At 40.3% G+C, this 24,177-nt stretch overlaps 1 protein-coding gene across 1 annotated transcript in view; it reads left to right on the top strand.

Annotated features, from left to right (window-relative positions):
• RNF182 (ring finger protein 182) overlaps positions 1–12,961 on the top strand; it is a 68,239-nt gene extending 55,278 nt beyond the window's left edge. The window contains exon 2 of the mRNA XM_040353750.1: positions 10,966–12,961. Within this exon, the coding sequence (XP_040209684.1) occupies positions 11,192–11,932 (741 nt within the window). The 5' untranslated portion in view covers positions 10,966–11,191 and the 3' untranslated portion in view covers positions 11,933–12,961. The remainder of the gene's footprint in view (positions 1–10,965) is intronic.
• The last annotated feature ends 11,216 nt before the right edge of the window (positions 12,962–24,177 follow it).

Genomic DNA, 24,177 nt, shown 5'->3' with positions numbered 1-24,177 from the left:
AGACTATTGTTCCTAATTTTTACGAACAGTCTACTGACTGGAATGGTACCAACGGATTGGAGAAAAGCCAATGTAGCAACAATATTTACAAAAGGACCATGCTACATCCCTGTGAATTACAGACCAGGTAGCCTAAGATCAATTGTATGCAAGCTCTTGGAGGGGATGATAAGGGACTATATACAAGATTTTAGAAATGACGCCGATATCATTAGCAATAATCAGCATGGATTCATGAAGAATCGTTCTTGTCAAACCAAACTATTAACCTTCTATGAGGAGGTGAGCTGCCATCTAGATAAACCAAGGCCCATAGACACGGTGTTTGCTCATATGGCAAATGAGGTTTCATGTAGAAAAATGTAAAATAATGGATTTTTGGTGGCAAAAATATGAATCTTCTCACTATGGGGAGAACCTCTGGATAAATCTAGGATGGGAAAGGACCTGGGGGTCCTAGTAGATGTCAGGCTCAGCAATGGCATGCAATGCCAAGCTGCTGCGAGCAAAGCAAACAGAATATTGGCATGCATTAAAAAGGGGATTAACTCCAGAGATAAAACAATAATTCTTCCACTCTACTAGACTCTGGTCCTGCTGCACCTGGAGTATGCTGTCCAGTTCTGGGCACCAGTACTCAGGAAGGATGTGCTGGAACTGGAGAGAGTCCAGAGAAGGGCAACAAAATGAATAAAGGAACTGGAAGACCTTAGTTATGAGGATGGGTTACGAGCACTGAACTTGTTCTCTCTGGAGAGGAGACGCTTGAGAGGGGATATGATTTCATTGTACAAATACTGTACTGGTGACCCCACAAAAGGGATAAAACTTTTCTGCGAAAGGGAATTTAATAAGACAAGCGGCCATTCACTAAAACTAGAAGAGCATAAATGTGGTCTTTTATTAAACTCTCCAGTATCTTTCCAACAATAAAAGTTAAACTAACAGGTCTATAGTTACTTGGTAAAGACTTTGATCTCTTATTAAATATAGGCACCACATCAGCCTTACACCAACCCAGTGGTACTATTCCAGTCATTAAAGTGTCACTAAAAATTAGAAACAATGGTTTTGAAATGACAAAGCTCAATTCGTTTAGGATCCTCTCTGGTCCAGATGCTTTATCCACCTTTGCTCTGGCTAAATATTTCTGGACCATATAAATTTTGAGCCATTGCCAGTCATTTAGGGTGTCAATACCATCCCTATTATGGACATGAGCTTTGTATACACAGAGCTGGAAAAGGTTTTGAATACATTTGCCTTCTCTTTGTCTCCTGTCATCCACTCTAGATTATTTTGTAGAGGGCCTATATGCTCAGACCTGAACTTTTTACTATTAATATATCTGAAGAATTTTTGGGGGTTTGTCCTACTGTGTTTTGCAATCTGCTGTTGGTTTGGAATTGTTGCATCCTTGATTTCCTTTTTACATATTCTGTTATATTCTTTTTAACATTTTAAATGATGATAGTGTTCTCTCATTTTTATACTTATTAAAAGTTATTTTCTTAAAGTTTTTTTTTACTTTGACCGCGAGACACAGTTTTATTTTTTAATCTTAGCTTTTTAAACGTATTGCCCATGGTAATATAGTTTTCAGTAAGTTACCCAGTGTTTTTGAAGAATTCCCATTTAAGTTCTGTGTTGTTCATCAATGCCAATATTCCCTCCCAGTCTAAGTCTTTGAGAGCAGCCCTCATCCTTGGAAAATTTGCTCCCTTAAAGTTACGTTTTTTTATATTTCCAGTATGGGATTGTTGCATACAGCTAACATTAAATTTAATCATGTTATGGTCACTGTTACCCAGATGTGCTTTTATATGAACATTAGTAATAAGCTCTGCATGGTTTGAGATTACCAGATCCAGCAGAGCATCATTCCTAGTCAGGACCTCTATGAACTGGACCATACAATTGTCTTGTAATAGCTCTATACATGTGTGCCCTTTAACTGTTCCTGCGGTGCCATTACTCCAGTTAATTTACAGTTAGTTAAAATCCCTCATTATTATCAATGTCCCAGCCCTTGCAGCCCTTTCTATTTTTGCAAGGAGCTTAATCTCTACCTCCTCATTAACACTGGGAAGTCTATAATAAACCCCAATGATTACTTTGGTAGTATGCACACTCATGTGCCGTTCCACCTCTAATGCTTCAGCCTCGTCACACTCTCCATCAATTAGGTCCTCCTTTCACACTCGCTTTGAGATCACTTCTCACATAGATACAGATACCATCACCATTCTGTTTTACCCTGTATTTCCAAAAGAGAGCATAGCCAGGAATATTAATAGCCCAGTTATGTGAAGAATGAAGCCAAGATTCAGCAATACCAAATAAGTCAAAGCTTCCAACACACCTTCACCAATGACTTCTGGCATTGGTGAACTTATTTAGCATATTCTTTATTTTTAGTATAAATATTACCATTTCCAATGGTTGTTTATAACATGGGAACCTTCATATCACCTGCCATAGCCCCCTCCAGACATGTGGCCTGGTTTGGTTAAGGAAGGGGGGGGTGCTCACTCGTCCCCCTCCCCCTTTCCTTGTCTGCCAGGTTGCATGCTCCCATAAAAGTCTGGTATGGATAGGGGGGGCCGCTGTTTTGTTTTTATGTTGGCGTGTGATTCCCCTTCAAATCCATACCAGACCCAAATGGCCTGGTATGGATTGGGGGGACCCCCACACCATTTTTTTCTCAATTTGTGTTCAGTGCGATATGTTTGATTCAGAAGCGTTTCCATAGAAGATAATGAGCTTGGAATTTGCATCTAAACCACACCGCAGTGCTCAGAAAACACACAGGACCCTTTAAATTCGCACTGTGGAAACATATACAAAGTTGTAAAACATCCTACGCGTTTCAGACATTAGTCCTTAGTCATGGCTGATAAAAAACAAAGTAAGTAACATTTTAATAGTATATACAAAAGGTCACATGATTAACCAACACAGGTGAATAAAAAATGCAAATGCAGTGCAGACCTCACATACCTTGGTAGCAGGAAATCCTCTCTTTAGATGTGCCATGTGACCAGAGCAAAAAAGCAGCTTCCCCTCGGCTTTGCATATGAAGGAGCACCAAAAGCTCATTGATATGCAAATCCAGCCACAGACTTATTTATATGCAAATCCTATCATGGGTTATTCATATGTAAATCAAGTGGTGAATCACCTAGAAATTAGCTGTGGATGCACTCTACCAGGGGCAGAGTCTTTTGTGGGACAGCTTCTGTACATAGAGACAGTCGCACAGAATGAAACTGCAGGACAGTCCCGCACAGTCTGGGACTGTTGGGAGGTATGAATAACAGGAACTGGATATTGGGGGGTAACATTGTTTTGCTCCAACTGTGCTAGAAGACAGAGCCATGCTTTTACATACACAGTTCAGTCAATAACCCCCAAAAATGAAAGCATGAGCTAAAAAAAATTGCAGAAATTTAAACCAGAACTATTACACAGCATTTTGGATGGTGCCATAACATCAAAAAATGCAACAGATATTTTGAAATAATCTTACATAGTAAATATAGGATTACATTTATATAGATTGGCTTGGCTGTGTGTATTAACTGATAATTAGAACACGTGTAAAGTGGCCCAGTGTCTAAAGAAATAATATCCAATAATGGATAAATCAGGCTGGTTCCACAAAAACAAGAAAAAAAATTGCAAAGCAAACTGGTGTCTATGATAAGAAATTATATTTAAAAATGTATAAAGCAGCTCTTTTTAACAAAAAAAGAAAATAATCAAACATTTGTAAAGCAGGCTGATGTCTCACAAAGGTACAGTATAAGTTAATCCTAAAACATATATAATCATTCCATTTGGTATTTGTAACAAAGTGAAGGTCATTGTGGAAGTTAATGTAATTATACATGATCATTTTATACTTGCCAATTGTGCAGTGCTCTGCTGGACTTTCTGCTCAGTGTGAGACTGTTTTCAGCATTTTCGCTAAAATCACGTTATTTCCATAATGTTAACTGTGTACTTATGTGCTGTGAATTTCAATTCAACTATGAATACTCAGTTGAATTGAAAAAAATACAACTCATACTTATAGTCAGCATGTTCAGGGCACAAGATATATAAAATATACATAATTGTCATTATATTTTATTTAAATTAGAAAAATGCAAACAGTTTTGTTAACAAACACTGAATTCAGAATTCCTGATTGGTGTTAATAGAAAAAAGTGACTACATCTCCTTATCACAATCTATGAGACCTAGGATTGGGCATTATAACTTAAATAGTGCAAATTAGGCCAATAGCAAGAGATTTAAAATATTTGATTCTGCCAAAAGAGTTGGAACATCAGATTTTTTTTAGAGGTGTTGAAAATTCCAAGGCAGAGTAATTTGTATTATTCTAAATGATAATAAACTGTGTTATTTAGGTGTATCCTTTAGGTTTCTAATGATATCATAGTTTTATATTGCATCATAACTATTGAAATAAATCTTAAACTATGGAGCTGATTTACCAAAGGCAAATAGACTGTGCACTTTGCAAAATGCAGTTGTACTCCGCAAGTTGAGGTTGCTCCAGAGCTTAGCAAATGAGCTCTGCTGACTTTCATCATCCAATCATGTGCAAGCAAAAATGCTGTTTTTTTTTTTCAGTCTTTTTGCCTTTAGTAAATCAGCCCCTAAATGAGAAAGAGCACAGGGATAAAGAATTCTTATTTACAATAGTAGAAGTAAGCTAAAACTAAAGTACCCTGAGTGCCGGTTCACACAGGGGCAACACGACTTCCAGCGCGACTTTGCGAGACTACTTCAGCGTGACTTCAGCGTGACTTGGAGCGACTTACAACGCGACTTCAAGTTGCCTCCAAGACAGGTGACTTTGCCAGTGGCCAATCAAACAATAATCAGCTCTGTGGGAGAGAGGGGTTTGCCTGAGAAAAGTATTTTCTCTTCCTGTAAAGTTGCTTCAGTTAAGACAGTGATCCGACTTTGGAGGCAACTTCCATTGAAATCAATGGGTACAAATTGCCTACAAGTTGCCTAGAAGTTGCCTTGAAGTAGTACAGGAACCTTTACTCAAGTCAGAGCGACTTCAGCAGTGTATTCACTTCAATGGAATTTCTCATGTCGCGCGACTTGGGGCGACATACGTCGGATCCCAAGTCACTGTAGTGTGAACCGGCACTGATAGGAATTAGAGAAATAGGCCAAGATTTACAAAGCACTTGCGCCAACGTATCTCGAGATACGCCGCGTAAGTGCAAATATGTCGTCGTATCTGTGCGCTGTACCCACAAACTAAGATTCGCCTAAAAACAGGCTTCATCCGACCAACGTAACTTGCCTACGCCAGCGTAGAGTGGACGCATAATTACGCTGGACGCATTTGGCGCTCCCATTGATTTTCTATTCAAATATGCAAATGAGGGAGATACGCCGATTCACGATTGTACATGCGCCCGACGCAGGCTAAGACTGGTGCGCGTAAGTTGTACGTCCGGCATAAAGTTAAGCCCCATAAAGCAGGTGTAACTCAGCAGCAGACATGGAAAGGTCTGCACCAGGGAACTCAAGCCTGCGTATTTTACGTAGTTTACGTTGGACGTGAATATGACTAGGCGTAGGTTACGTTCACGCCGTAGGCAGTGATCCGGCGTATCTTAGGCAGTTGTTCCGACGTGATTGTGAGCATGCGCACTGGGATGCGCCCACGGGACGGCGCATGCGCTGTTCGTTATACATATCTGTCTGGCACTCGGCCCTTCATTTGCATGGGGTCACACCCCATTTGCATGGCTCACGCCTACTTCCACTTACGCCGACTTACGCCTTGGAAACCCAGCGCAGTTTTGGGAGGAAGTGCTTTGTGAATTCAATGCTTGCCTCCATGCGCTGCGTCGGCGTAGCGTATCAGAGATACGCTACGGCGGCATAAATGTGCGCCGCTGAATCCAGGCCTATATGTATAAAACACTGTGCATTTCTGAGTTTCTGAAATATAATATCATCTATTTGTGTGGAACTTCTGTTAAAGTGGAACTACACTGCATCTGAGCACCACAACTCAAAAATGCTATTTAATTATTTTTTTATTATTCAAAGCAAACTCACCCACCCATCCTTTGTTTTGCTGAGAAATTGCATTTGAAAACCCCCTCTAGCATTTCTGGCAGTGGCCATCTTAAGTAAAGGCAGATGATTAATTTAACATTTACTTCCTGAAATCCTTTTGCCCTTAGCTTAGACATGCAGGCATAAAGGTGTGCTTAGCTGAGAAAACCCCTTCTCCCCTCCTGGGCTGTATGACATCATGTGCCTAGGTATGGAAACCAGGAAGTCACTAAATAAATAAAAAAAATTAAAAAGTTTAAAACAAGTAAATATTATACATTTTCCTATCTATTTACTAATGCCAGCAGCATAAGTATTAGAAATTTGGCAATGTTGACTGAGAGAGTGACATTCCACTTTAAGCATGGACTCCTGGCAGTTTTGGAATCTAAAGCCTCGTACACACGACCGGTTTTCCCGGCAGGAAAACTGCCTGGAGAGCTTTTGGCCGGGAAAATCGGACGTGTGTATGCTTCCTTGCAGTTTTCCAGTCAGGAAAATAGCCGAGAATCCCGGCGGGAAAAAAAAGAACCTGCTCTCTATTTTCCCATCGGGATTCCCAGGATTTTTTTTCCCGCCAGATCTACTACTTAGCTATGGGAAACACTGTGAGGGAGTGCCGATGAAGCATACACACGGCCGGCATTCCCGGCCAAAGCTCCATGGCAGTTTTCCTGCCGGGTTCTCGGCTTTCCCCTCGGTTTTCTCGGCTGACTTTTTACCGCAGAGAAAACCGAGCGTGTGTACAGGGCTTCAGAAGTACTCAGTCTTTGCAAAAAACTCTGTTAAGGTTTGAAGGTCTCTCTGTGAGACCTCTAGATCTCTGCCCTCCATTGACAGAGGTTAGGTTAAAAAAACAAACAAAAAAAAACTAAGTTCCAAACTGTCAGCCAGTAACTGGGGGAAAAGGTCAAGGTAAGCAGCAGTAATACAGAACTAAGTCACACAGACCAAAGGTCATAACAGGTAGTAGGCAGGCTCAGAGAAGCAGCTGAGGTTTTTCAGAATCCAATAGGGTACTACAGCTCAAAGTTTAATAGGAACATTTCTGCTAAAGCACACCTCACTGCACTAAAAATGTAAGGCCCCGTACACACCAGCGGATCTGTCCGATGAAAACGGTCCGCGGACCGTTTTCACCGGACATGTCCGCTGCCGGATTTTGGTCTGATGGCTGTGCACACCATCAGACCTAAATACCTGCGGAAAACAAACGCGGTGACATGTCATGACGTGCGCGACCCTGGAAGGTCAATGCTTCCATGCATGCGTCGAATCACTTCGACGCATGCGAGGGATGGCGGCCGATCGGACATGTCTGGTGAGTCTGTACAGACGACCGAACATGTCCGACGGACATGGTTCCAGCGGACATGTTTCTTAGCATGCTAAGAAATATTTGTCCGCTGGAAACCTATCCGATCCGCCGGACATTTGTCCGGTCGGCCGTACAGACGACCGAACATGTCTGCTGAAACTGGTCAGCGGACCAGTTTCAGCAGAAATGTTCGGTCGTGTGTACGAGGCCTAACTGTGTTAATGGGTGCTTTCAGAGACCCAATGGGGCCTTTGAACAGGATGTTTAATTGGTGGTTGCCCACAGGGGGAGAGAAAGATCCCTAATTTCTATCTCAAATGACGCGTACACACGATCGGAATTTCCGATGAAAAAAGTCAGACGGAATTTTTTCATGAGATATTCCGACCTTGTGTGTGCCCCATCAGTTTTTCCTTTGGAAATTCCGACGGAATTAGATAGAGAACAAAAAAATTTCTATCAGAAATTCCGTTTGTCTGTATGGAACTCCGACGGACAAAAAAACACGAATGCCTAGAATCAAGTCGACACATGCTCAGAAGCATTGAACTTCATTTTTCTCGGCTCGTCGTAGTGTTGTACTTCACCACGTTCTTGACAGTCGGAATTTGGTGTGACGGTGTGTATGCAAGACAGCTTGAATGGAATTCCGTCTGAAAAATCCCAATTGGAGTTTTTCCCAACGGAAATTCCAATTGAGTGTACGGGCATAACAATCCCATTCCAAGTGCCATTCCCACACAGGAGGCATCAGGGAGACATTTTTTCGTGGCTTGCATTCATTTCAGCCATCCAAATACATACATTTGATCTTGGCTACTGTAGAATGTTTCATGAATTCATCAGTGAATTTGTGTAATTGTTTTTTTACTGAAGTTCTTGTTTAAGGTTATAGTAACTTCAAGCCATAACTTTTTGTGTTTTTGAAGGTCACCACCTCTTGTGGTAAAGATTACATTCTGACATTACCTCTCATCCATTAACACTGCTGTCTTTATTTTCATCAGCCCTGACACGCACACGGCCTCTATCACTGTACTGATTTGTGATCAGATGGAAGGGCTGATGCATAATGCTTCTTCAAATCTTTATGAGCCTGGAGGAAGAACATGGTTTATAAGAGCAATAGTTGTGTTCTTACAAGCCCTAGCAATATAGATTTGGCTCTGGATCCAAGTTCAATGAAGTTGAAACTTGTGAAGTTTTAGATAGTGAAGAGATATGTCAGCATTGATATTTTAATAAATGCTCTGTTAAAAAATAAAGATAAATTCCAGGCAGATATAAAAGACACAAATTAATGCAGCGCTGCATTCACTAAAGTGATTTTGAACGATCACTTTGTAAAACAACCTATTCAGTTTAAAATAGAAATGAGAGGCAAAATATTTTTGTATAGATATAAAAAAACACATTATGAATAAAATGTTCCCTTTTTAATAAGTAATCACATTCCCTCTGTTCCCAGCTGCATAAGCGCTGGGGGGCAGCAGAACACTGAGCTTCCCAGTTAATGGCTGTGCAGCGGGGGCTCGAGTGTGGCTCGGGGTTACATTTCATTACCATTAGCGGTAACCCCGAGCCACACTCGGGATTGCATTGCAGGATACTGGTGCAGGTTACTTACCTTGTCCCCAGGAACCTGCGATGTGCCGCCGCTGTACCCATGGGCTGTGTCCTCCGCCCGATGCCTTAGTGTGCCAGGCTCCATTCCCTGCGAGCGTCACGACGTACGGGGGGGAGCCTGGCAGCAAATTCAAAAAGTACTAAATTCATAACACATACACTGTAATCTTACAGATTACATTACTGTTTGAAATCATTTTACCTCCCTTCTGTCCCTAGTGGTTTGTCCATTGCCCTGCATGCGGTTTTACATTATATATACTGTTCTTTCTGCCTGGAAATTTGAGATTGCCCATGACAACCAAAAAGTGTCCCTTTACGTCAAAAGTGGTTTTAGAACAGCTAGAAAACAGCGATAGTAAATTAGAACACTGTGAATTGAGCGATAGTAAATCGTGGGTAAATACATTTTATTATTATTAGATTATTATTTTTTTTATAATTATTTATAGTTATTTATTATATTATAATTTATGATTTAGTGTTTCAAACTTTATCATACCTGGGATATTTACTAGACTCTTGTTTGGACAGATTTAAGCGCATTATAAATAAGAATTACATTATTACAATTTAAAACGCCAAATTTCTATGCAAAACAATTGTATCGCTTTAATTCGCAAAAATCTGACATAATCATACCGCCAGGGTGGTTAATAGGAAAGCAAGGGGCCTGGCAGGAACATCAGGGATTTCACACAAAATAAGCAATACAAGAAAACAGGATATTTTCTCATATAAGTACATGATACAGCAGGCACATATCAGGAATATGAAGTGTTGGGGTTACAAACACTTTAACAAATCATCACATGTATTTTTTAAATTCAAGCAGTGTAATTACCTATCAATGGCAGGGGTGGTGGGGATGGGATCAGTGGCAGCAGTGGTGGGGGGGGGATGGGATCAGTGGCAGTGGTGGTAGAGGGAATAGGATCAGTGGTGGTGGTGGAGGGGGGTGGGATCAGTGGCAGAGGGATGTTGGGGGGTGTAATGGTGGCACTGGCACTCATTTGTATCATTGGATTTCCCCTCTTTGCTCAGTGCTCTTTCAGTCTGGCTTCATGTGCCTCCAGTAACGCCTCTCCTAATATGGGTCCTCTGTCTCCATGTCTCCTCAGAAAGGGGAGAGCTCCTCCCCCTTCACTCCAATGGCCCATCAGCTAATCAGTTGACGTTCTCCTCCACTCCAGTTTCCTTCTCTCGACATGGCAATGCATTGTGTGAGAGACGTAAGAGCAATGTGAATGTCCAAGACAGCAGAAGGGTGCGGTTGAGCGGCACAACTGTTCTCAGTAGCAGCAGCTGCTGCTGTCCCTTACCTTCACAGTTCCAGCAGACATATGCTCAAGCCAGTATCTGAAGGCTCTGAACGAGGCAATAAACAGAATGTTTGTTTGTTTTTTTACCAGAATCAGCTGCAGGCGATGTGATAAACATCATATATATAAGTAATGTGTTTGGTGTTGTATCCAAAAAAAAAAAAAGTTGATGGACACGCTGATCCACACCACTGTTCATTAATTAAAAAATATTGAAACATAGAAGTTTAAAAAAAAGTGTGCACACCATACAGTAATAAAAAATACTGCATGTGTATCAGTAAGCCTGTAGTGTGTTTATGATTATGCTATCTATTATTATTATTGCCTTATTATGATCTTTCTGTGAATTATTTAAAACTATGTAAATGATTGTTTACTTGGGTCTTATAATTAATGCAAAATTCTTAGCCCATGTGAATACTTCATTCTGCTTGTTGTGTATATCACAGAGTAGTTAGGCACTGAAAAAAATGCCATTCAGCCCTTTCTGTAAGGACAATTGTGTCCGTGTCATTGCGCTGCCTAGAAAATGCCAGCAAATCAATTCAGTTCCTGGCTTTACACATGAATCTAACAATGTAAACTGTTCTGTTCCAGAATCCTGCAACGCGACTGAAGCTGAAGATTGTGGCAAGTGGAGAAAATGTGGACTAGAAGAAAATTTGCAAGTAATGAAGCTTGAAACTCTAGAGTGTCTAGAGTTGTTCTCTTTCATTGTACTATGAGTACATTTAAGGTGGATACAAATCTGCACAGTTTGACAATCATCTTATGAGTCCCACTGATATTTTGGAATTTCCTGCAGAGTTTCCGGGCAGACACGATGACTGGGCAAGTAGCTGAAGATACATCTGAGTCTCCAAACCTAAACTCAGACGAGTTGGAATGCAAGATATGTTACAACCGATACAACTTAAGACAGAGAAAACCAAAAGTTTTGGGCTGTTGTCACAGAGTATGTGCCAAATGCCTCTACAAGCTTGTGGACTGTGTGGAGTCGCCACAATGTGTGATTGTATGCCCGTTTTGTAGGTTTGAGACTCGATTACCTGAGGATGAGGTTAGCAGTCTCCCTGATGATAACAATATCTTACTTAATCTTGCATGTGGCGGCAAAGGAAGGTGTCCTGGAGACAATCCTACAGAGTTGCTTTTAACACCAAAACGCCTGTCAACTCTAGTCACTCCATCACACAGTTCTACCAACTGCCTTGTGATCACCATAATGGAAGTCCAGAGGGAAAGTTCTCCATCCCTCAATGCTACTCCTGTGGTAGAATTCTACCGGCCTTCAACGTATGACCCAGTCTCAATGCCTCAGAACTGGACAGTGTGGAATTGTACATCGCTCATCTGCCAAACCTCAGTACGTGTCTTTGTTTGGTTGCTAGGATTACTCTATTTTAGTTCGTTGCCTCTGGGGATCTATTTGTTGGTATCAAAAAAGGTAACCCTTGGGGTTGTCTTTGTAAGCCTTGTTCCTTCTAGCCTTGTTATACTTATGGTATATGGCTTCTGCCAGTGCGTATGCCATGAATTTTTGGATTGTATGGCCACGTCTTGACCCATAGAGAGGAAAACAGGAGAACACAAACACATGCATTATTTAGTGTATCAGCTGATTACAGAAGGCAATCCTGCAATCTGTCCAATGGTGCATTTACAACCGAAATCTTCATTGACCTTCTTACTCTATTGGGCAAGTACAGTACCTGCTAAGCTGAACGTAGCACATTGAAGTCAAATAGAAGAGACATCTAATATATTTAAGAAGGGTATTTTTTGACATTTTTACCTTTGAATTCAGCAGCTGTACTGACTCAGTTTACTTTACTATGACAAAACTTGTTAAAATTGTTGTCTTAACTGAAGCTTCCTTTGTAAGTTCAGATTGTGTATTAGAAGTGTTAGTAAATTAATTCAAGTTTGTATTTTAACAAAGATAGATTTTTTTTTTAAAAACTGATGTTGTCAAAAAAGATGAGACTGCAATGATAGCAGGGTACACGCTATAGTATGACATTATCTAAACTTGTGTGATGTTGATAACAGTAAAATAACTCAGGGAAAATAATGTCCATTCCTAATCTAGGAAGTGTGATATTATTTGCTCTAATTGAATAGAGCTGAGTGAATTGTGGCCTTAGATATGTTCTAAAAATTACCACAAGCAGCAATGATTGTACACCTACCCATAGAATGGAATGGCATCAAGACTAACTATTCAATTTTGTGTGTTTGCTGGAAATCACATCACATAATCACATAAGGGCTTCTACTGGCTTATTTAGAGACCAACTACTGCAGCCATTCATGGTATTATGCTCCATCTTTGGAGCCTCCATAGTGCAAAATAATTAAATAATTGGGGATAATTAAACTTTTGTTTCAGTCTTTTGGGAGGAAGTGGAGACAAACTCCTACTGGAAATCTCCTTATTGGAGTGAAATTAGTAATTTGGTATAAACCCACAACTGACATTTAAGGGGTTTTGGCCTTCAGCTGTTTTATTTTTTTTAATTATATCTGTTTTAAGCAGAGTTGCATTTTGTTACCAACTTTTTAAAACTCTAAATCAAGTTATTTGCACCAATTTTTAACATTTTGCCTTGTTATATGGCACTTACGTCTAAACTGATTAAAAAGCTAGTATCCTATAAATATTTATTTGGGCTGCAGAATGCATTTCACACTTTGTGGACATTTATACACTGTTGGTTTTATTTAGTACAGCACTGAAGAGCAATGATGATGTGCTGTAATTAACAGTACTCAAATTTCAGTTCATATCAGTACAAGATGAATACTGTCTAATTAAAATGGCTTACTAAGCCTTGGGCATTTCTTTACCTAAATTAATGTGGATGTAAACGCACTCTCATCCTTTCTAAACTACTGCCAAAGTGCTGATCTATAAGGATATACATGCCTCCTGCATGTATCCTTACCTGTCAAATGTCTCCCCTCTGTCTGTTATGAGACCAGAAAAACTGCAGATTCTGTGGGTGAATCTGTTGTCTGGAGCTCGGTGGGTGGAGTTGTGATGTCAGTAGACTCTCCGCCCACCTCTACACTCCCCTTGTCAACATGCATTTTTTTTCATATGTATTTCTTACACTGAATTCTGCTATGATCACTAACATCCAGTCAAAATCCAGAAAAGTAACCACATGACTTCAGAAAAAGAGTGGGGGTGGGAATTAAAAAATAATGCCAGTCTGAAGCTAGTGCATGAGATATGTAAATAACCTGTCACTCACAGCAAGGGGGAAGAACGGACCAAGGTTTTTCTCTGTAAGTCTGTTTTATTTCACTGAACAATAAAAGAGGATTGCTCAGCGCTGGATTAACTCTGTGTGGCAAAACTGGGCACAGATTATAGGAAATCTTATACTGTACATTGTGACATAAAAAAATAAACATTTCGGGTTTACATCCACTTTAACATGTTTTTATACAATTTTTTTGTGACCATACTGGAACTTCCAGCTTTTTTATTTACACTCTACTGTTAATATTTGTTATCATTCTCACTGAGCATGCCTGTCGAAGAAGCCTGTCCATATTTTGACTTATGCCTAGTACACACGATCGGTTTTCCCGACGGTCAAAAGTCCACTGGGAAAACCGAGGGGAAAACCGGGAACCGGCTCAGTCCCTTTTCCACTGTAAACACGGATGGTTTTCACGAAAGGAAAACTGCCAGGAGAACTTTGGTCGGGAAAACCGACCGTGTGTATGCTCCCTCGCAGTGTTTCCCATAGGAAAACTTCTGGGAAAAAAATGATGCGATTCGCGGCGAGAAAAAAGAGAACATGTTCTCATTTTTTAAACCGCAGTTTTCCTGTCGGGAAAACTACTAAGGAGCATACACACGTCCGGTTTTCCCGGCCAAAGGAAAACATGGCAGTATTCCTGACGGGAAGAAATATTGTGTGTGCTAGGCATCACAGTTGTTTAAATGTTAAATGACAAATAATCTTATGAACAATACAGTAAAACCTTGGTTTGAGAGTAACTTGGTTTGAGAGCGTTTTACAAGACAAGCTAAATATTTTAATACATTTTGACTTAATATACAAGCGATGTCTTGATATACAAGTTGTGTCAAGTCACAACTGAGTATAAAAGAGAGGCGCCCCTAAGTGTAGCAATATGGTTACATTTATTGAAGGTACAGCATTTAGCAACATATTGCTACACTTGCTATACTCCTCTCTTCTCTTTTATACTCTGTAGCTCCTGCTGGATTTTGCTTCTAATTCCCTTGCGGAGACCACCATTTGTGGATGGACATTTTATGGTTACACAACCTGGTCACAATAATCTTTTTATATGGACTATAAACAGAAGGACTTATGAATAAATGGTTGTGGAACGAATCATCTGAGTTTTCATTATTTCTTATGGGGAAATTTGCTCTGATATACAAGTGCTATGGATAACAAGCATGCTTCTGGAACGAATTATGCTCGCAATGCAAGGTTTTACTGTTTTTCTTTTTATGCAAAGTATGACTTTATGTTGTTGATACCTGTCATAAAAGCATTAAATAACCCATTATATTGCAATCTTACCATTCAGTTCTGTGTCATTCTAAGTCATTCCTGTGTACAGATTGTTTTTTTTAGCAACCTGGCACTAGCCCAGAACCATACATACAGTCACATTCATCCTAATCATTTGCTAGATTCCATTGCTGTCTGCATAAATACTTCTGTAGCCAGATGGTTTTGTCTACGCCAGTGTGCAAAAATAAGTTTTTTGTATTTTTTTTGTTTTTTTGTAACAGCCATAGCTATAGCCACATCTTTTTAAATACTATATTTTTCATGTTATGTTACACTGTCTTCAGATAAGAAGAACATACATAACATAATTTTATGTCCATGTCTTATAATGCCATTTTAACAAGGCACAGATTGGGGGGTTTGGTTTGGGTTTTGGAACTACACAGAAAATGTTTTTCAGCCAACATTTGCACCAAAAAAACATGTATTTAAGATAAAAAGGTTGAACATCCACTTAATGTTAAGCGTGTAAACAAATCAGTACAGGCCAGGGTTCGCTATGCTTTTTATTACTCAGATAGGTATTAAAAATACTTGAACTGCTATGACACAAAATTTCATATTATTGCAACAGAACACATTTATTTCAAGAAAAACTAAAAGAAGGCTTGTATACAAAGCTTTCTAACAAAAATGTACTTAAAGCTTTGCAAAAGGCAAAATAATACATTCAAACACTGTGTAAAGCTTTAGGTGTCAACTAATGCACACAGTGCTATGATAAAATAAAAAACAGATAGCAAAGTGCAATAGCCAAATAGGAATGAATCAAATTTGTACATAATACTGAAAGAGACAGGGTTGATTTACTAAAACTGGAAAGTGCAAAATCTGGTGCAACTCAGAAACCAATCAGCTTCTAGATTTTTTTTGTCAATGCTTAATTGAACAAGCTGAAGTGAAAAGCTGATTGGTTACACTGAACAGCTGCACCAGATTCTGCACTCTCCAGTTTTAGTAAATCACCCCCAAAGTGTTTTCCCAGCAACAATCAATCACTTTTTGTCTTTTAAGTCTTACATCATAAAAAGTCAGATACCGAAAAATTGTCACTTCGCTTTTTTGAACAAAATTGGGCATAAAGCCACTGTTACCTGCTATAAACAGAGAATCGCTATGAAAGTTGCCTAGTACAATTAGTTAACTGCTACATTCAACCTCAGCACCATTGTATTTGCCTGCTCAAGGACTTGGGGCTCCCATCCTCAATTTCCCCTTCCTTTAGGTGGTTTTATGCAGTAAGAGTATTTCTGCAATGAACAACTCGTGCAATCCTGTGGTAGGAGGAAGGATGACCGATCAAAGGCCATATACACTCGCAGCCTACTGTATTATAGATATGAGTATACAAGTGGAAAACACACTCTGAAGCCTCGTACACATGACCGAGGAACTCTACGGGCGAAACACATCGTTTTCCTCGTTGAGTTCCTTGTTAGGCTGTCAAGGAACTCGACAAGGCAAGTTTCTCCATTCCTGTCGAGGAAAAAGAAGACATTCTTTTTTTTTTGGCTCGACGGGATCCTCGACAGCTGTTTTTTGCCGAGAAACTCGGTCGTGTGTACGAGGCTTTAGGCCTCGTACACACGATAGGTTAACCAGAGGACAACGGTCTGAAGGACCGTTTTCATCGGTCAAAACCGATCGTGTGTGGGCCCCATAGGTTATTTAACCATAGGTTAAAAAAAAGCCAACTTGCTTTAAAATTAACCTATGGATTCCTAACCGATAGGTCAAAACCAATCGTTAGTAGGCACGACCATCGGTTAAAAATCCACACATGCTCAGAATCAAGTCGACGCATGCTTGGAAGCATTGAACTTTTTTCAGCACATCATTGTGTTTTACGTCACCGTGTTCTGACATGATCGGTTATTTAACCTATGGTGTGTAGGCATGACGGACCATCAGTCAGCTTCATCGGTTAACCTATGACAACGGTCCTTCAGACCGTTGTCCTCTGGTTAACCTATCGAGTGTATGAGGCTTTAGCTCATTATAGGTCCTCTACCCGAAAACAGAATAAAAGAGATGCACTTTATAGCACCTGCTCTTTGTGGAAACCTTTTTAAAATAATAAAGTATATAGATAGGACCATCTGAATTTGAAATAGTTAGATTCATTTTTCATTCTCCAATTTTACTAAGACATTTGAAGTCTTTATGGTGTAATTGTTTGTGAGAATAGCGTTATGTACTAATGGGGTGCTAAATATTTGCAAGTAAATCATCTGGTTTGCCATTACCTGTACTTATTTCAAATACTGATCACCCCCCCCCCCCCCTAGAAACATGCTCGATACTACTGCTTACAGCAATGTCTTTTAGTCTGGTCTAAATGTCTCTAGCAGGGTATCCCTGTAGAAAGCTGTTTAGAAGCTTCAGGTTGTGTAGAAGCTAAAACGTTGTCATATGCACTTTAGACTGCAAATTCATCAAGTCAACTTCAATTTCAGTATGTAGTCTGTTAGACAACTGAGCAAACCTTTAAATAGCAGAAATGCGTACTATTGATGCTGATTCGCTTTATAATTGAGCAATGAATGTTGTGTCAGACTTATAGAACAATTTTCTCCAAAGGAGCATTATTGAGTTTATAGTAGAAGCCTAATTCTCAGATGTAGCACAGTTCAGTATAGCACTCATCTGTTATGTATGTATTTACTTTTTTTCTGCACTAGTATGAAAATAGGATCCTGTTTAATGCTGATGCTAAAGTGTGGTGCTAACATTGAACTTGTGATATGCAGTATGTCCAGTGCTAATTGACAATGTGTATGATGTCTTACAGTCAGTTGTCCTATTTGCAGTTAGGTCTATCTGCTTTTGTGTCTATTCTGTGATTTGTAAAGAATAAAAAGTATGTATATTACAAGTAACCCAAATGAATGTGTCAAACATTTACATAAAATATCTATTTATTGATCCTTGTTGTGCTTTGTGATATATGTGTATGACTGTGAGCAATGTGTGTCGTCAATTTGTTGACTAGAAAATCATTTGTTTCTCCAGCAACTGGCACAAATAATTACTGCAGTTTCCTCTCTCTAGGCTTATACTCACAGGCACATGTATATAGTGCAATATGCTTGGCAGATCAGAAGCACACCACATTGACTAGCGTCTGTCAGAATTAATTGCACTGGGAAAATTAACATTGTATTTCTTGTACCCACGGGTAAGCTTCAAAGCATGTCAAAGCAGCTGGATTCTGTTTTTTTATGTCTTCCATTGTGTTCAAAGTTGGCTTGTGATCATCACCAGTCAAAACTGTCAAGTGGGTCAGGTGCACTTAAAGTGTACAATGTGTACCAAGGGTTATTTACTAAAACTGGAGAGTGCAAAATGTGGTGCAGCTCTGTGTAGAAACCACTCAGCTTCCAGGTTTTATTGCCAAAACATAATTGAACAAGCTGAAGTTAGAAGCTGATTGGCTACCATGCACAGATTGTGAGTGCTCCAGTTTTATTAAATCTACCCCACCATTTTGGGAGTAGAAAAATACACCTTTGTGCAGTGGCACCTAGTGGTTAAATGGGGCCCTATTAGGGATGTTGTTGAAGCTAACTAAACAAAGAAAAACTGTGCATATGAAGATAACAGTGATCCAATACTATTAGGCTTGGTCCACGCCTTTCCATTTTTACTTGCCCTTTTGCAATGCACAAAAACACATGGGTCATAAAAATACGTTGAATCCAATGAGTCTGTTCACATCTGGAAAAAAATTAGGCATGTGCAATTTTCTGTGCATTTTTATGTGCTGTCATGTCGAATAGAATAATAACTGTACAATGCACTAGTGTTGAGCGCAATACGCCATATTCGATTTTGCGATATATCACGAATATATAGACGAATATTCGTGAAATATTCGCTAAAATCGAATATTCGTGATATTTTATCAAAAAAAAATTTTTGCAAAATTTCGCTAATGCGAATGCGAAATTGATTGCGAAATTTTGACAACTGTGGTAGGAGAACTCTGATTGGCTCTGATGCAAAAGAAGGGCGGAGAAAGTATTCGCAAATATTCGTGATATTTTATCGAAATTTCGCTAATGCGAATGCGAAATTGATTGCGAAATTTTGACAACTGTGGTAGGAGAACTCTGATTGGCTCTGATGCAAAAGAAGGGCGGAGAAAGTATTCGCGAATATTCGGAAATCGAATATTCGTGATATTTTATCGAAATTTCGCTAATGCGAATGCGAAATTGATTGCGAAATTTTGACAACTGTGGTAGGAGAACTCTGATTGGCTCTGATGCAAAAGAAGGGTGGAGAAAGTATTTGCGAATATTCGGAAATCGAATATTCGCGATTGCGAATATTCGGCAACATAAAAGGATCGCCTCAGCTTAGCTACTCGGCCCAGGGTCTCTAATCATACCAGCAATGCTTTTAGACGTCGATAGGATGTGATCTGTTGTAAATAAATTTGAAAAAATATGAATATTCGGAATAGCGAATTTTGGCCACGAAATTCGAGTTATTCGTGAATATTCGAATATGCCATATTCGTAACGAATATTCGCAATGCGAATATTCGTGAGCAACACTACAATGCACTACAACACATGTTAAAAAAATGCAGTCAACAGCCAATGCCGGACACACAGAAAGAGTGTTTAGGGTCTTTGGGGTTGATTTTCTAAAACTGTAGAGTGCAAAATCTGGTGCAGCTGTACATGGTAGCCAATCAGCTTCTAACTTCAGCTTGTTCAATTAAGCTTTGACAATAAAACATGGAAGTTGATTGGTTTCTATGCAGAGCTGCTCCAGATGTTGCACTCTCCAGTTTTAGTAAATCAACCCCACAGTGTTGCTAGACACAGCTCTCCTTTGCTTCCCCATATCTGTAAGGAGATTTATCGTCTTTGGAGCGTATGGTCATCCTGGCCAGCATGGATATTAATCCTGTATACCAAACAAAGTATTCCTCCCTTTTACCATTTCCAACCTCACATGCGAAATAGCCCTAATAGTGCAGCCAGTCACAATTCTCCAATCACCACCACACCAGCCACAGTGTCACCAGGCCAGTGTAGCTAGGGTTAGTGTTTCTGATTACCACTACACCAGACAGTGCAGCAAGCAACTGTTTTCCTGATCACCGCCTAACCAGTTCCAGCATCACCTGACCAGTGTATGCCAGCAACAGTGTGCCTTATTACCATCACACCAGTCACAGTGTCACCACACCAGTGTAAGCCAGCAACGGTGTCCCTGATTGTGCTACACTAGTCCCCAATGTCACCAGACCAGTGCAGCCAGCAACAGTGTTCCTGATCACCGCCACACTAGTGCAGTGTTGCCTCTGCCTATCGCTTGTACCAACCCTGGCCTGTTTATTTACCATGTTTTTTCCTGCTGCCTGTTGGCTGACCATGTCTCTGCCTGAACTGACCCATCCGCACATACAACTGACTATGTTCTTGCGAGGCACGAGTCCCAGCCATGTGGACAACTGCACTCTGGGAACCACATGAACTAATTTTGCTCTTCCTTTCTTCAGCCCCTGTACTTCCAGTGAAGATGGTATTCCTGGGGGCAGCCATGCACCAGTAGGCTAGGCTTGCTTGGCTTAAAGGGGCTGTAAATGTACAATTTTATTTTCCTAATTAGCTTCCTTTACCTTAGAACAGTCCTCCTTCACTTACCTCATCCTTCGATTTTGCTTTTAAATGTCCTTATTTCTTCTGAGAAATCCTCACTTCCTGTTCTTCTGGCTGTAACTCCACACAGTAATGCGAGGCTTTCTCCCTGGTGTGGAGTGTCGTGCTCGCCCCCTCCCTTGGACTACAGGAGAGTCAGGACGCTCTCCACGTTGCAGAGAGAAAGGAGCTGTGTGTTAGCGGGCATCCTGACTCTCCTGTAGTCCAAGGGAGGGGGAGAGCACAACACTCCACACCAGGGAGAAAGCCTTGCATTACTGTGTGGAGTTACAGATAGAAGAACAGGAAGTGAGGATTTCTCAGAAGAAATAAGAACATTTAAAAGCAAAATCGAAGGATGGGGCAAGTGAAGGAGTACTGCACTAAGGTAAAGGAAGCTACTTAGGAAAAAAAATTGTACCTTTACAACCCCTTTAAAGGAACAGGGACTGATATAGGTGAGGTTACACTAAGCTATATCCCCTAACCACCTGTTTAGAGGCAACCATTTCAGTACATTTGTTTTGATACAATTGATTGATTTGTGTGATACACAAGATACAATGCCAGGTACATAATCAGTCCAAACAGTGAAAAAGTCTCACATATACGGTATCCTCATACTCAGGAGGAGTAGAAGATTGTGTTTTATGTTGTAATTCTAAGTATTCCCATGCTGTGTGTGAGAAATATGTTATTCAGTTGACAAATTGTAAAGAATGTATTTTAATTCTGCATTTTCCAAAAACTTGTGGCAAAAAAAGTCCTCAAAATATTCTTAGAAAATACATTGGGATGTTTGCTTTCCAAAATGTGGTAATTTTGTTTCCACTTTCCTGGCTCTCCATGGCCTCCAAAAATGTGATAGTCAGGTAGTCAGGAAGATGGATTCCCAATTTATGTCCCTGGAATGCCTGAAGGTGCTCTTTGGATTTTGGGCCCCTCTATAAGAAATGAGATAGGCAGTCAGTACGTCAGGATTAATCAATTTTTCAAATATATACTGTAGTTTCTGGACGCTCTACCTTTCACACAGACTAAATAATATGCACTGGTTTGGGTTATTTTTTAAATACAATTTGGCCTAAATTTATGGAGAAAATTATTTATTTGCAAAATTTGTATAACAGAAACTAAAAAAAAAAATGTATTTTTTCTAACTTTTTGGTCTTTTGTCATTTTAGCAATTTCTTTTTTAAAACAGGTGATTAAATACCACCAGAAGAAAGCACTGTCTAAAAAATGATAACATTTTTATTTGGTTCCAGTGTTGAATGATTGAGTAATTGTCATTCAAAGTGTGACAGTGCTGAAATCTAAAAAAAATTCTGGGCAGGAAGGGGGTAAAAGTGTCTGGTCTTGAAGTGGGATAAGGGGAAAAAAATTGAAATGTGCATGTGATACAGAGCTGTACTTAATACATTTTTTCAGTATTCTGACATACACTTTATGACCCTTTTGCACTGGAGTAATTTGTTTAGCGCTAAAAATAGCACCTGTATTGCGCCTGAAAAAATTCTTATCTGCAGCCTTATGCCACGCTCACACACGATCGGACATTCCGACAACAAAACTGTGGATTTTTTTCCGACAAACTTGTCATGCATACACACGGTCACACAAATGTTGTCGGAAATTCCGAACGCCAAGAAAACGGTCACGTACAACTCTACGACAAGCCGAGAAAATGATTCTGAGCATGCGTCAAATCGATTCCTAGCATGCGTAGGATTTTTGTGCATCGGAATTGCATACAGGCGACCAGAATTTCCGACAAGAACTTTTGTTGTCGGAAAAATTGAGAACCAGCTCTTAAACATTTGTTGTTGGAAATTCCGACAGTAAATGTCCGATGGAGCCTACACACGGTCAGAATATCCGACCAAAGGCTCACTTTGAACATTTGTTGTTGGAAATTCCAACCGCGTGTACGTGGCATTAGTGTGAAAGCCCGAGTGCTTTCACACTGGGTGCTTTGCTGGCAGGACATCAAAAAAAGTCCTGCAAGCGGCATCGTTGGGGCGCTTTAGGAGCAGTGTATACACCGCTCCTAAAGTGTCCCTGCCAATTGAAATCAATGGGCAGCACCGCCGAAGCGCCTGCAAAGTGCCTCGGCAGTGACGCTTTCTGGGCGCTTTTAACCCTTTATTCGGCCGCTAGCGGGGGTTAAAAGCGTTACCGCTAACACAGGCAGTGTAAAAGGGCTCTAAAAATATGGTAAAGCACCGCTTAAACTAGCGGCGCTTTACCTCTAACGCTGTCAGTGTGAAAGGGCTCTAAAGGCTGTACTCCTCCTGTGGATCACAGTAGTGCTTTTCGTTCTTTAGAAAAACACAGAATCAATTTAATAAAAAATAGATGCAGGACCAATAAGTAGTCAATGTGTATGGATTATTTGAGGATATCATTTAGATTCCCTTTAGCCTAAAGCAGGAGTTTCCAAACTTTCTAAACAAAGAGTCAGTTTACTGTCCTTCAGGGGGGCTGGACTGTGGTCCGTAAGAGTAAATAATGCCCCATCTTTGGTATTAGGAGGAGAAATTGTGCCTCGTGATTGGTTTCAGTGAGTGGAATTATACCCCATTGTAAGTGTCAGTGGGAGGAATAGTGCCCCATCATTGGTGTCAGTGGGAGGCATAGTGCTCCATCACTGTTGTCAATAGGAGGAATAGTGCCCCATTGTTGGTGTCAATGGGAGGAATAATGTCCAATGGTGGTGTCAGTGGCCAAGATTATGCCTCAAGGGATAGATAATGGCAAGCAAAGGGCCGCTTCTGGCCCCTGGGCCATAGCTTGCAAACCAGCCATCTAAAGCATCAGATCTCTGAGGCCCCATATAGTATGATGCAGTTTCTGGTGACAGGAAGGCAGAAATTATAGGATTTACCACAGGAAGTGTGATACATACAGAACTTAAAGTTTATGTAAACCCCAACTTCTCTTATTTGCTACCACTTGGTTTGTTAAATTTATCTTTGAAGGTATTTTTATATTTGTTCACTATGGGGGGAAAATTACCAGCTGATCCTGTCTGAAATTCAGAGCTATCTTGTGCACACTTTCTTTGATCTCATGAGGGTAATAATAATTCTTATTCTTGACTCCCAGAACAATTAAGCTGGTCTTACACCTATAGTTTTATTTCATTCAGACTAACAGTTATATAGCAATTTAACACGGATGGATAAATCTTCCATTGCTGCTATTGTATCATAATACCCAAACAGTGGCTGCATCTTAAGCCCCGTACACACGTCCGAGGAACTCGACGTGCCAAACACATCGAGTTCCTCGTCGAGTTCAGTCTTAAAGCCGCCGAGGATCTCGGCGGGCCGACTTTCCTCATTGAACAACGAGGAAATAGAGAACATGTTCTCTATTTGGCCCGACGAGTTTCTCGTCGACTTCCTCGCTGAAAAGTGTACACACGACCGAGTTTCGCGGCAGAATCCAGCTCCGATCGAGTTTCTGGCTGAATTCTGCAGAGAAACTCGGTCGTGTGTACGGGGCCTTATAGGATGTTCGGTCAACAATTTTCCAGCAGGCTCCTTTGACAATTGAGCAATGGACTTTTATCTATT

The sequence above is a fragment of the Rana temporaria genome, chromosome 5 (assembly GCF_905171775.1).
Source record: "Rana temporaria chromosome 5, aRanTem1.1, whole genome shotgun sequence".
Taxonomy (NCBI): Eukaryota; Metazoa; Chordata; class Amphibia; order Anura; family Ranidae; genus Rana; species Rana temporaria.
The sequence above is the reverse complement of the archived record's forward strand: the minus strand, read 5'-3'. Positions and strand labels throughout refer to the sequence as shown.